The sequence below is a fragment of the Rissa tridactyla genome, chromosome 9 (assembly GCF_028500815.1).
Source record: "Rissa tridactyla isolate bRisTri1 chromosome 9, bRisTri1.patW.cur.20221130, whole genome shotgun sequence".
Lineage (NCBI taxonomy): Eukaryota > Metazoa > Chordata > Aves > Charadriiformes > Laridae > Rissa > Rissa tridactyla.
Window position 1 is genome coordinate 20,937,881 of NC_071474.1, and position 15,286 is coordinate 20,953,166.

Genomic DNA, 15,286 nt, shown 5'->3' on the forward strand with positions numbered 1-15,286 from the left:
ACACGCATTATTCTTTATATTGTTAAACCATTCCAAATTGCAGTCAGTTAGATTGTTAGTTTGTGACCAAAGACCTTCTGTTTCTCAAAATATGTACCAGTATTTTAACAGATCAAATTCTAGTGAGTGGAAATACAGTGGAATGTTACCTACACATGAAAACACAACTTTGTCTCAAACTTAACTATTACAATATAAGGCTGCATTAATCTTTTATCTCAATACTTAATTTAAACATTGTATTTTGCAAAATTAGACTTAATTTTGGTTTGAAAATGGGTCATCACACCCCGAACTAACTTTATGCCACACATTTTGCGAAAATAACTTAAGTCACTTAAAGAGACTTGCCATTTTTCCGTGATGACTTCTGTGCTGGAGGTGGCAGACAGGTTTGTGCTGTCACTAGCTCAGGGTTGGCAGCTTTCGTTCCATGATTGGCTTTTACCTTATCAGCCCAACTTACACCAGAAGGAGCCAGGCGTGTTGCAGAAATTGTCACTGCAGGGTTCCTAAATGAAAGTCATAGCTCTTTTTACTGTCTAATCAAATAACAAAATGGTTCATTAGAAAACTTTGTCAGGACACTCACTCAATCTTGGCGTCCAATGATTGGGAAGAGATGAAGATGACCAAAGGTATGAACTTCTACAGTGGTACACCACCACCTTCTCTTCTGTCCTCTATTCCTTTCCTAATAATTCCTAGCATTCTGTCAAACATTTCCACAGTACCAAGTATGTCTAATCCCTTATTTTCTATCCTATTTTCTCAAACACACACAAAATACTGTAGTTGTCTGGTGTTGCCTTGAGACAGACAAGCAGACTAAGACAGAAGAAAAAGTCTGCAAGTCTGAAGGACAGAAAACTCATCTTGTTATCAGCTGCTTTAAAACACACAGTTGCTAATCATCTCCCTGTGATGGTGAATAAAACAGCTCCAGTAACAACAGCGACATATAATTACATACAAAAAAAGGCTTAGCTGAAAAACATCATTATGCTGACCTGTTGTTTATGTTCTAATAAAAAGAAGAGTATTGATTTCCACCAGATTCAACTTTTTCATGTGACTACTTATGCATATTTTCTCCCCATCATCATGCATTTAAGCAGACACCTCTCAAATATTGTCAGTTAAGTATCAATACATACATTACAAAGAGAATCGCACCATTGGAGCAATTTTTCGAAGCAGACTTTGTAGTATTTTTGCAGAAATATTTTATATGCAAAATTTAAGAGAGCTCAATACTCAGAGGGTACTGACCAAACATTCTAATATTACATCTCTGCTGAGGACATTGTAACCACTTATGAAACAGTATAGATGTGCTCTAGGTTCCAACAAACCTGACTGAATAAAAAAAAAAAAAAAAAACCACACCCTGAAAAAGATTTAAATTGGACATATACATACTCTCCAGAACTGAAACAGCACCAGACTGTGCTGCTCTAAACTGGTGTTTATGCACATTTTTGCTGAATTGCTTTCAAGCAATCATTTTCATTTTAACAAGTAAAAGATGCTTTATTGTAGTATACAATATGCTCTATATTTAAACTAGTATCAGTTTTGCTAGTCATCAGAATCATAATAATCTCACTTTACATTCACTCTTTTTTACCTGTATTTACTGTTGCACACTCGGTTGATCCCTTGCATTGCATGCACTGGCAATTTTAAAATGCCAGCTACAGACATTTCGACCTTTTTAGTCTTGTAGTGGGAAGAGAGTACTAAACAGATAACATGAAATACACTAACTGTATTTTATCTTCAGGTCTTTGGAATGACCAGTAATTAAATACATAATGAGGTAAGTAAAACATTAAGTCCTCGATACGATTTTCTAAAAAAGCACTGTTACCATGTGCTTTTCTTCCATGAATGAAAATAATTGCATGTATGACTTAATAAACAGCAAAACAATATATTGATTATTATAGAAAAATAGTGTATTCATGAACTCTGCTTCAAATGAATCTTTATTTTAGCTTTAATAAACTTCTGATCTGGTTTCATACCCAAAATTTAAACTTCTTCGAGCATTTGATGTCACACTAATTCTATCTGTTGATGGACTTGGAATCACATGGCGTCCCGGAGACATTTTCTTTACTTCCCAGGCTAATGAAGTAGGTCTGCAAATTCAGGAAAGAAACGTTTAAAAATAAAATTTGCAATAGCTATTCCTCTATCAGCTTAAAGGAAAAAAAGCACCAACAAATGCTATAAAGTATTAATGAATACCGATTAATTTAGTCATACATCTTAGCAATTATTTCTACACTAACTCTAAACCATATTAACCAGACTCTCATAAAAAAAATAATCATACTCTAAGACTACAATGCTTATTATAATGTCAATGTGGGACTAAACATCAAACCAGTCAAAAGGAAAGGATCAGAGGTAGGACTGGAAATATCCTCTAGTTCTAATGACAATAACCATGCACATAAAAGGCCACAACCATTTAAGATACCCTATGTTGTCCTATCCTGTGTAACAGAGCACTCAATACAGTTTAAGTGCTGCTTTGGTTAATAAAGGTATCAAATATCTCCAGAACACTAAAAAAAACTTTAGAACTAACCAAATATATCACCATCCACTCCTCCTATTATTATTCTATCGACATACGAAACTTTGTCCGCAATAACATTTACTGAGAAATGTCTACTTGCAAAGCTAACTGAAGAGGCTGGTTTAAGTTAACTGCCACTAACATAAAACGTTATCATCCCACCAGACCTAATTTGAGGCGAAAACCAGGGTAGCAGTTTCATTACGTATCTCATTGAAGCTGATGCTGTTTTCCTTTTTAACTCTTGCTCCTGAAGCTATCTGATTACATGAAAATTACTACTGCCATTTAAAAACAACATCAAACTTGCAGGACTCAGCGCTGGTGAAGACAGATTCAGAAAAACACTTACAGAAATTATTTTTTAACTGGTTCCAGTAGTACTAGCAGCATTAACAATCTATAATTGACTAATGAAACCACTCTGTCATATTTGGTGTACTTTTTTTTTCTACCTAGGCAGATTAGCGATTGAACTAGAGTGTATCACTGCGCACACACTACAGGTCTCCCATCTCCTACATGCACAGATTATACCAGCAAAACCCTACTTCTATTTACCTCTCAAAGCTAAAACTTAGGCATTGAGGCACAAATTCAACACTAGGCTCAAACTGTAATGACGTAATCAGTTTTACCTTTCTGATACTATACTTCCAAACCCTTCAGCATTTCCAGCACAGCTATTCATTGATAGAACTACCAGGGAGGATAAAATCCCCTCTGTGTCCTCACACCAATTCTGCCCAAAAGGAAGATTTCCTCCCTGATGCCCCAGAGCAAACATTAAAATTGGTACTATTTGCTGAATCTCTGCTACAAAATGAAGTTTACTATGAGACAGTATTTGGATGTAGATTAAAAAAATATATAAGTTTAATTACCTGCTTTGAGCATCAGCTTTTTCTAGCTTCTCCTGTAGCTGTATCCAGTCAATCAATGCTTTGAAGTCCCTTACATAGTTATCAAGCATCATCAGGACTTCCTGAAAAGCAACCATTACATCAGCCTTTGTATTTAAAAAACAATCTCCCCCCAATAAAGGAACTGAAAAGAAAGTAGAAAATTTACTACCCTGTACACAAAAAAGCAAAAAGGAATCCTGGGATCCCTGCCCTAGAAAATATTAGTTCTTAGGCCTTCGAAGTTGAGCAAACTGTATCCTGTTCCTGCGGACCCTCAAGTGTGCAGAACTTTCAAGTGACGTCTGCTTCTGCAAGTCCAGATTAATGACAGATATTCTACTGTCACCTGAGATTATCAGCACTATTGTATTAATACAGCAGTTTTTAATCAAAAAGACTCTCAGGGCGATATTTTGAGAGGCAAAAAGACAAAGACCACAGCACCATACTTGGTTTATAAAATCATCATCTTTGACATAAACTTACTGAGAAATAAACAAGATATTTGCAAGATGCAAAGTTTACATTCTCTTCTCCGATAAGCACACTTTAACAGGTGAAAAAAAAGTCATTAATTGCACATTCTTGTCTATGGAATAATTACGTGTCCAGAACCTAGAACTCCAGTACCCAGATTATACTTCTTGACCATTACAAACCAATTAATTTTTTACAATTTTAAAAATTACTTTCAAACTATATGGAGTTATTGAAGAATTTACGCATTTTTACGTGAATTAATCACTGAAAGCTGTAGTCATGAACATATTTTATGGCTTGCATGACTTACACGTTATCATAAAATAACACAACTGGAAGGACTCTTAAGAGCAATCTAGTCCATCTCATAATTACTGGGTAGGATTAAACATACACTGTCAGAAATGATGTGGGCATGCTGGAGTTTTATTCAAAAATTGCAAAATCTTGATTAAGTAGTTAGAATCTTGTAAATTGTGTGCTGGTCTCTAACAAATAAAATCAGCTTTTATGAAGAGACATAAAATTAACTTGACTTCACACTATATCAGGAAGAAATTGATAGATAAAATGCCAGTGGCTGAACAGTAGGAAACTAAAAGACTTGTTTCTGATAAAAATATCCTTAACTTTCAGAAATTATTGACTATACCTACTGATTCCCAGTTTGGTTAAACGTACAAGTGTAGTAAGTATAGTAAGGTCAGATTACATACGGAAACAATAAAAAATTAAAAGATAAATTGGGATCTTGCAGTCTTTATTCAGACAATACTGCCATTTTTTCACAGCAAAGCATAGCAAAAGACCGTATAATTAAACTCTTGCTTTGTTCCCTGAGCAAACTATAGTTATCTGCTGTCACCAGTAGGGAAAGAAGCAATTCTTCACCATGCAGGAAGCTGGGAAATCACTTATATTCCACATATAAACTCAAAAATCATTTATTGAATGTGACGAAAACCACACAGACCATCACAGCCCAGAGGCATAGAGCACATTCTCAGCAGAGCTGATGAGCACCCAAGGAAGCACACCAATGCATTTCTAAAGGAGATAGTTCGAGGTCACATCAATCAGAAATAGAAACTTTCATAACTACTCTTTCAAAGACAAGAAAAATGTATACTGTACGCTGTGATGACAACATGTTGAAAATAATAAAAATCCATAAATGAAGGTTGAATTTTATGAAAACTTAGACCATTTTCAGAGGCCCCGTTTAAAATACAGGCATAATTTCATGGTATAAGGAAAAACACTAATGACAAAGTGTTGCTGTTTTGCAAATTCTTTGTAATGTCAAAGTTATTCCTGTTGGTATTAAGAGAAATCTTCTGCTCAAAGCAAATAATTACTACTTTAAAATATTTTAGGAACAATTACAAATTAAAATGTATCGGTTCCTAAGTGTATAATTACGAATTTTAACAGTAAAACTTTAACACTGGAAACAGTAAAAACACTCTACTACAATACAGGTAACTAATGCACATTTTTGTAGCATCACATCCTATTCATCTTTACTTTTACTTGTTCTGTTAATAGAAAAATGACCTTTAATGTATGCAAAAAGCCTTTATTATAAAATTATATGGATGGAAAAAATTCATTTTGTGTAACACAAATTCAAGTTTGAAATTCAGCCTCAGTTTTCACATAAGTATCCGCTTAACTACTACGTATGACAGATCTAGAGCATATGCTGGTTGTTATAAGGGAAAAGTCACAAGAAAGTCAAACACAAGGGAAATCAAACGGAACACCACTGCTGATGTAAAAGTTGCTCTTTGTTTTGAAATATTCCACAAAAAAGGCAACAAAAGTCTTTCTTACAAGGCAGTCACTTTACAGCACCAAAATAATTCTTAAGTCTGCTACAAGAAATGAACAAGTCAAGTATTTTAGCCAGTTCTTTTTTCAGTTTCACTAATAAAATTTCAGTTTTCTAATTCAATTCATGTCCATTTAAGTTATCCCACACTAAGCTGTGCTGACTGTTACTAACAATAAGAGCATAGAAAGCAAAATTTAATTCTGAATCATTTACTTTTCAAGACTGCCACTGAGATATTCCTCACAAAAAAATAAGAATAAATCTGAATATGAGTTATATTTCTGAAGTTAGTCAGCACAGGGGGGAAAAATACAATAAATGGCTTAACCTATTTTAAGGAATGTTTAGCTACACATTATCAGAAATGATCAGAGCAGAACCATGCAGCTGTAACCCGAGTCATGTTTTACGAACAAGGGAATACAAACAAGACAAGCAGCTGGAGCGGCCCCATATTCACTGATGCGCATCTTTCTCCCTAAAGCTATGAGGGCCATTTTGTCAAGCAGGATGAAGCAGAACAAAAGTGGCTCTGAAAGCGCCGTTACAGGCATCCAGATAACTACATATAGATGTACAGCTAAAATTACCAATTAGTTTACCAATTGGCTGCAACGGATTCGATTGGTTTGTAATTAATTCTAGTTACTGGCGCATACAGCAGGACGGTTGGCGCCATCCCTTTGTCCTACTGACACACAATCCTGGCGTGCAGGGCTCTGGGGTCTTGGACATCAATACGGCTCTCCAGCTCACCTACCCTGCCCAGTGTAGCAGATATACCCTGTGGTGCTGAAGCAGTGGAAACTTGTACCACTTGAGAAGGTGCTGACAAAAAAGAACCTTTATGAGGTAGACTACGGCTGCACTAGAGTCAAAACAATTTTAAATCCCATTATTTTTCAAGGTCATATCCATCCTATACCATTTTTAAAGAGCGAGTTCAAACTAAAAAAGAAAGTAATACTGTTAAAAAACAACACTCAAAGGAAAATCGGTGACATAAAACTAAAAACACTCACAATACGGCTCCTGTTTCTTTCTCCCCTCTGTTCAATTCTCTGATCAATACTCCTGCACGTCAAAAAGCTCTTTTTGTGCTTTTCCTTCTTTTCTCCAGCTCCCAGTCATTCCTTTGGTTTCTACATATTTATCTTAAAGTTGTACTTCTAGTATTTTCAATGGGATGATAATATTAATTACTTTGCAATCAAGAAGGATCTCTAATATACAGAGGAGCTACATCAAAATAATCCTATATTCCTGAATCAGGAAAATCTTGACTTAGGTCCTAGATAGGCCTATTATAATCCTTAAAAACTGAAGTTCACTTTGTTTGGAAATCCCATAACGGCTTTGAAACGTCGTCTTCTCCATTTATTCTCCCATTCTCAAACAAGGAGGAAAACAGGGTAGCATGGAAAATTGTAGAATTTTTAAGGCTACTGCAATTCAAAATAGTAAAATGTATGTCAGAAAAATTAACTCAGACAGCACATCTGTACTTTAGCTTGTTCTCAAGGCTAGAAATGTGTGCCTTATTTTACAAACTGTGCATACTTTATACTGTTTCATTATTTATACTGAATCTTTTAGATTATGTATTTACCAAAATAAACTTCATTTTCTTGTACTGGAGTACATCTTTAGCAGGCAACCTAAGTTCCTTCTTTCCTTCTTTAAATTTATGTTTTTAAGGCTAACCGAGTGTTTTAGTAATTTGACAGGAAAAAACTGCTTCAAAAAATTCCTTGTAGCCTTTTTCATTCAGTTGAATTACAAACACTTAAAGCCAGCTCTGGGGTTAGGTTAAACGAAGATGATTGCCAAAGCAGTTCTTACAGCTTTGGGAAAGGATGAAAGGAAGCAGCTCCTCTAGGCAAAGGACTCTCATTATACCAACGTCAGAATATGGTAGGTAATATTTAAAAAATAAAAAAACCCCACAGAATAATTTTCCAGGAACAAAAATCTAAAAGTCTAAAGTTCTCCCAATTGGTGTGCCTTTTTAAACGTTCTCGCACTAGCCTTGCGGAAGCCACTAAGCATTAAACTCTAGATTGTAAAGCTGCAGGAACACATGGCCTCTTAGATCCAAGCATGAAATGCACCATATCTGGCCCATTTGTTCCTCATTGATTCACCTACAACATGACAGCCATAATCCACTATCTGCCAAGGATGTGCTCCTGAGAAGTAAATTTTCTCCACAAGAATGAGTATCATGGTCAGGGTGCACACGCAGGGACTTAATCACACAATTTATTTACACCAGAAACGTAAAAAAATAATAATAATAATAAAAAAATATATATACACCCACACACGATGTGAAGGATGGAGAGACAGTACAGGATTATCCAGACTGCCAACTGGAAGAGATGCTGGCTTTTCAGTATCTGGCTTTATAGAATAGATTACCATTCTGAAAGATCTCACCCATTTCCATCTGTGAGACTGAACGCACAATCATTACCCTGTTTTCCTGTCCTTAACTGCTGACAGATGACAACAATGAAAATATAAATGTCCAAAAAGAGGCAGGAGAAATGCTCACAAAAGAGATTTTCACTTAGCTTTAGCACAATACCATCACAGGGTATTTATTTAGAAAGAGACATAAACATACTCTTCCTAAATATCTCCAAATTCAGATACAGAAGGCCTGTACTTTTTATAAGTGAGTGGTAAGTGGCAGCCTAGCACGCTTCTGACATATTCCAACTGCAGAATTAGACCTTCTCAAACATATTTTGAGAATTTTGAGAATTCCATATATTATGGAATATATATTCCATAAAACCTATTGATCTGAAAGACTGTCTTGTGACAAACACGGAAAAGAATTATACATGTTCTAATACGTAAATAACTTGCATAGGCTTTCAGGGAAACTCATAATCACCTTGGTTTTATTGAATGAAAAAAAGAATAGATTCAGTCATACAGAATACTTCATTCCATGCTTAAATTCTCCTAACTCAAAACATTCTAGAGGTTCAAATAATGAAGGTATCAGTACAACAAGGTATTAAGTTAATGCTCATTATGGTTAAAAAATTGCTAGAAATACACTTAAAAGAGGACTCTAGTGGGGAAATAATTGGCAATTAAAAGAATTTAGGTGTAAAAAGCAAAAGACGCTGAATAAACCTTAATTAAAAAACACTTGCAGATTTTGCAGTTTGGGTCATTTGGGTTTTGGGGTTTTTGGTGGTGTTTTATTTTTGATTTTGTTTGTTTTTTAATTCCTTTGTAAACAAAGATTTTTTTCACCCAGAGACCTAGAGGAATCCAGGACACTGGAACAAGAATAACGTACCTACACAGAATACTTAGAGGTCTGTGTTGAGGAAATAAATTACTTCTTGGGAGACCTTTCTTAGGGTTTGTAGTGCTACAAGGGAATACGTGAAATTCACAAATAACAAATTACCTCTCCCAAAAAGCCTTAAGTATCAAACCCTGATTCTGTATTTTTCCCTCCCTTGATCCAGGTACTTTTCACATTTGTAAAACTGAAAAGTTTGGAAAAAAAAAAAAAAAAAAATCAAAACTCATCCTCCAAAACAGTAAAACGGACAGTGTTGCACTGGCTCTTCTCAGTGGAAATGGGATCAAGATCCCATTTGGATCAACTTGACCATCATACCGAATTCTTGCAGATTTCCTTTTCAGTGAAGTTAGGAAAATCTTGGGGTTTCTACCTTCAGCTCCAACATGTTTAGAAACAGTTTTATTTTCTTGGCTGTCTGAAAAGTCAGTAATCAGCCTGGATGACCACGAGTCTCAGCCTGCATGCATAGATTGAAATCATCACAATTAGCATAGCCGGAACCAAAAGCAGCCCTCACAAGGCAATCTCAGCAAGAGACGCTAATGAAGCAAGTTCCTCTCTCCTTCTGGGAGGCCTTCAATCAACTCAGACTCTCTCACAGATATCACCCTGATTGGAAGGCATTAACTAAAGTTGTTTCAGCTGGTTCTCTCGCATAATAACATCATGCAACATATCAAATCTTTTAAGGGAACGGCTTTACTCTTTAGAGTATTTGTGCTGTCTATGAGAATCAGAACAACAGAACCTCATTGTTGAATTTTCCATTTTATAAGAGGGAATAAGAATCTCAAGCAGAATGAAACTGATTTCACTGAACTATACTCAAGGCAGACTGATTTAAGAATGTATGTGTAAGAATTAGAAACAAGGAGAGAAACTACCATTGCCAAAACCTTATAGAAATCAATTCATTTCCACCAAATAGGTAGAAAGATAAAAGTTTGCACAAGCACTAAGTAATGCTAAACAGCAACTTTAAAAGAATATAAAACTAAATTTTCACATCATAAAATTCAGGTTTTTGAAAGATAAACACAAACAGGCAGCTGAAGCCATTAATTCTTCCTAGGAGAAAAAAACCCAGAAGAATTAAATTTGAAGTAGTTTGAGATTCTTCTAGACATACCCACAGCCTTAGCTGCTGGATCCAGTTGCTCAAACTCTATCAATAAGAGTTTTATATACGCATGTGATGTGTTGTTTCTTTTATATATATATTTTTTATATATATATATAAAACCAAAAACAAACCAAAAAAAACCCCACTTAGTTGCAGAGACACCTGAAGACCATAAAAGAACAGCAGCAGAAGACACATTTCTCTGTTGCTTTAGTCAAAATTCCATTGGCTGGAATTCCAAAACTGGCTGCGGAATCTGCCTTTCTCCTTCCACAAATAATTTTGGGCTTGTTTCCTTTTAGCATACAGAAAGCAATTTAAAGGTATTACTAATTCCTTTCTGCTTAAGCTCACCACCCAAAACTAGAAAATATTAGGTAATAAAACATTCATATAAATATTAGACAGACAGAAACCTAACTAATGTATAGAATACCCACACAATTTGCATTTTGAAATGTTGGAAGGTTAAAATAGCCAAATCTATTAGACTATATCCAATCACTATTGCACAAACTGATTTATGTACAGTAAAACGATGCTTCAACTTGAGAAATAATTCAGTCATGTTCATTATATCTTTATATACAAAGCACCAAAGCCGTATCTATATATATCTATATACATGTTTCGAGAGTTCTCAATTCCAAATCAATAGCAAAATACCAACTTCAGCAGTGCCCAAAGCTGAGAGAAAATATACACAACCACTGATCCTCTTACACACATTTCCACTGTTTGTATCCTTACCACAAGCCTTTCGTCTGCAGTTTCAACCACAACCAGCCACTAGAGCCCTTTCTGATTTGGGAGCATCAAACATTATCTTCAGTGACAATGTAATCAATAAAACTATACCAACTTGTAAGAATACAAGAGAGCAAAGGTACAAAATCCAAAAGAAAATTTTATACCAGATTAATCCAAAGGTTTTAAATGCCAGAAGTTGTCACACTTCATTTTTACAGTCTTCTTTTAATACAATCTTTATACAACTAAAATGTTTAAACAGAACAGCATAGCCCCATTTGACCAAGAAATAAGTTTGAGGAGATGGTACTTCATGAAAAGACCTAACAAGATATTCTGTCAAACGAGTTTGGAAAGTAAATAGAGAAATGTGGCCATATGAAATTCTCATTTATCAAAATCATCTCAGTTCTTTAGGTAGAAATACATTAAACCATTTTCAACTGACCTGATGTGTCTGTTGGTATCTCTTGTAACATTTTAACCACTAGATACTTTTCTTTGTAGTATAAAAAGTTTGCAAAAAAACAGCATAAAAATGAAGCTAATCCATTCTCATTTTTAGAATGAGCTTTAGTGAAAGTTTATTATAAATGGAATTTTCATCTTAAATTTAAAAGATTCAGAAGACAAGTACTGCCATACATAAAAAAGGAAAAGCTAGCTGAACTCCTCCTGCCCAAATTAAAAAACCAAACCAACAAACAAAAAAACCCACAACAGACCATCAAGCAAAAAAAGCCTAAATTGATCTGCAAACTGTGGATCTAGTGGAGCCTTTTTTCCCATTATCTCCTTACTGGTTTCTCTGGTGCCAGAAATGACATAATGACATGCACTTCAATTAATTCTTATTAAAAAAAACCAAAACCAACAAAGCAAAAAACACCACCACACACAATCCCTCTTTCCTCAGTTGGTGAATTCATGTTCTCTTGTTCTCTCTGAATTCCCTGGTGTTTCATAAGGATTGAGCGGCAGTTTTTTCTGCAATGTGAACCTTTAACAGGATGTCTTCTTCCAAGCTAGTCACCTCCCTCTCATGAAATGTATAAGGACTAAATTAATTTAAATTGGTCCACTGATATTAAAAGTTATGGCAGGGATAACAGAAAATCATGGATGGACAAGAACAGCCAAGACACACCACTTTAAACCTGGCCTCCTAAGTCCAAAAGCTTACCAAAAGGATTATACACATCCACATTATTTTCCTGCCAATGAAGCTTAACATGTTTTGCCATGCCACATCTGCATTATTGGATTTCTGCTGATGACAGCAGAGTTGGGGAGATACCTCATTAGACCACACAGAATTCATAACCAGAGGCATAAAATGACTTTGCATCCTCCCAATCCTGCACATTCAAACGGTCGGAGCCATCCCTGGAGTAACACGCAGAACCTTGCTACAGCCATCTTTACCACAAAAGCAGAAACCCAAGCTGGCACAAAACAGGGAATCTAGATTCTGTTCACTGCTTTCATATTTTCAGCTAGCAAGAAAAGGCACGACCAGAGATCTTGCAAGATCTGGCCAGGCAGCATCAGAACAGTCAATACAAATTATGAAACTTGGTGCTTGGTAGTAACGTGATGGCAATGTATATAGGATGACCAAAGCCAAGGCAATAAAACAACTAAGCGTTTTAGATAAGCAAATTAGGATTATTTACCTGAAGTGAGTCACATGTGGACAAACTGTAATGATCAAACTCAAGAGACTGAGGTAAGCTATTTTAAACACAGAATGTAGGTCTTCCACTAAGCTACATGAATTCTTGAAACAATATCACGAGTGCTTTTCAAATACCATTTCCCAACTGAACTCCGAGTCTAGATCATTATTTTAATTTATGAACTCCTAAAAGCTTGAGGTACTACAGTAAACACTTTCTATATATTCCATAATATGAAAGCTGCACTTAGACAAGGTATTTCAGTTGACGGAGGACAGCAATCATCAGCTTTTCAGAATCAGAGGTGACGAAGACTCACAGTTTCCACAAGGATCTATTGTTTGTTATCACTAATAATCCATATAAAATTAAAACATACCTCCACGCTAATGATGAGTTTCATCACTCCTTAGTTGAAGCCTATGTGTGTAGTACCAGAAATGTTATACGCCTATCTGTTACAAGTATGTATAACAGTCACTTCAAAAGACAGCAATTAAGGCGCTCTGCTGTAAGCGATGAGCTAGAACACATGGACAACATCAACTCTGGTAGAAACTGGACTGTATCCGTCAACAATAACCACCCCAAAACAAATAATAGCAATCAACAGAACTGATAAAAGTAATTATTAGTAAAAATAATTTGCAAGACTCAACAGTTCTGGACTTCACAGCTTAATTAATAAAAATTTTAGTAATTTATCAAAAGAGTAACCATCATCATTTAACAGTAACCTTGAAAAGAAAATCTCACAGACAAAAGACCACAGCACCGACGCATATCCCAGCTACTCAGGTAAGGTACTTCGTGTGCTGAGAGGAAAAGATCTTTTAAAAGGTAAAAGCAACATGAATGTTACATAAGTTTTACAACACATGACATTGGACTACCCTGTTTACTCCTTTTTGTTTCTTTCCACCCCTGTTTTGCAAACAAGTAACATGATACACACAGATACATACATCACTGTCAAGTGGCTACTAAAATGAAGACTTTTCACTTAGGCTATGTAATATCCCCATCCGAGAACAGATCAAGTAGCATGATTAAAATGCTGAATGATATCTAACCTCCAAAATATGTGATAATGATACAAATACACTTCTGTTCTTCCAGTTGCAAAAGTTTAAAATGGTAATCTAATTACCATGCAAGGCTGACTGGTTTTCCTAAACCCAAAAATTCTCCAGAGAAGTTTCCTGAGCAGGAAGACAGTTCAGTAACAAAATGTTAAATTGTGTTAGGCCAACCAGCAATTTGGAAGCCTCTAGCTACTGTTCGGTTTTCAAACCTGCTTTCAATGAAATGTATTTGTACGCTAATCTCAAAGTCAATTTGGCCATGTCTGATTAAGGCAAAGAACTAGATACATATGATAAGAAAAAGGTTTACTTAAATTGATATATGTAATTTTTTACAGTGATTAGATAATCATTTCCAGAATGTGTTGAGTTTTCAGCTGTGTTTAATATGAAAACAGAAGCCGTGTCTTTAACATTTCTTTTATAATGTATTATTCTGGCTTCTCCTAACGTTTGCGCTAAATTCCATTTCTAAACAATGAATGATTTTTATTAAATGACAATGGTCTTTCTACAGATCTACTAGGAAATCATCATAAAACATAAAACAGATGCACAAGCTATTACAAACACAGGTTATTTGAAATTAGGAAGCACGCCTTACAGTGACATCCCAACCAGACATTGTTTACGCTTGACCACCAAGCACTTTCTTAACGCCACAGGAAGAATTAGAAGAGTGATAACTATCACTGCAAAAAGGGAGCAATGTATAATTAAGCCACTTAACAGGAAGCTAACGAATGTGAAAAAATGCTGAATCACAACAGTGCCACCTACAGTAAAGAACATTACAGGGAAAAAATAAATAAATTGGTGTTCGGTCAGAAAAATAAAAAATAAGAACTCAAGAAGCAAAATCTGATTTCATCAAAAAACTGAGATCTAATAACATTATATACATCACTACAAGTTTCATACACTTCAAAAATTAGTCACTGCCTAAAATTAAAAAATCTTCCTAAATCTGAATAAATATGCCATCAGTTTTCCTACTTACAAGCCTTCACTAAATACAAATCAAAAAGTAAGATGTTTTTGAAGCTCTAATTCCTCTTTTGGCTTTTTTGTAAAGTACAAAAAAAGCACGGTATGAGCCATGTGACAACAGACAAAGAACAGCTGAAGACTTACCTTGCATTCTACTACACTCTGATCCGATTCACATGTAACATAGATTTCATCAACTGCCCGTCTGAGATTGTCAAAAAGAAATGCCCAGTATCGAGCTCGCAGATCAACTTTTCGAGGCTGTCTTGTTTTTGTTGGGCTTTTGTCAAAGTTTTTATCTCCAGCTCCTGCTGCTGTTAATTTACAGTCTATGGTAGTGTTCTGAAAAAACAAGATACAAAGGAAAACAACAAACAGAAGTAAGATCAGGGGCTGGATTTGTGCGCAACACATTTTTTCAACATATTCAAACATTTATAAACAAGAAATTATTCAATTATTCACTGAAGACAACATCATCCCACTGATGTGAGCTTTTTAAAACTC

The 15,286-nt window shown here is 35.3% G+C and overlaps 1 protein-coding gene across 6 annotated transcripts in view; it reads right to left on the minus strand.

The window, feature by feature from the left end:
• SCAPER (S-phase cyclin A associated protein in the ER) overlaps positions 1–15,286 on the minus strand; it is a 163,810-nt gene that overhangs the window by 129,316 nt on the left and 19,208 nt on the right. For all 6 annotated transcript variants that reach the window (XM_054213746.1, XM_054213745.1, XM_054213747.1 and 3 more), the window contains 4 exons: positions 14,924–15,121; positions 3,478–3,578; positions 2,031–2,147; positions 352–512 (listed from right to left, as the gene is read on the minus strand). In XM_054213746.1, the coding sequence (XP_054069721.1) occupies positions 352–512; positions 2,031–2,147; positions 3,478–3,578; positions 14,924–15,121 (577 nt within the window). The remainder of the gene's footprint in view (positions 1–351; positions 513–2,030; positions 2,148–3,477; positions 3,579–14,923; positions 15,122–15,286) is intronic.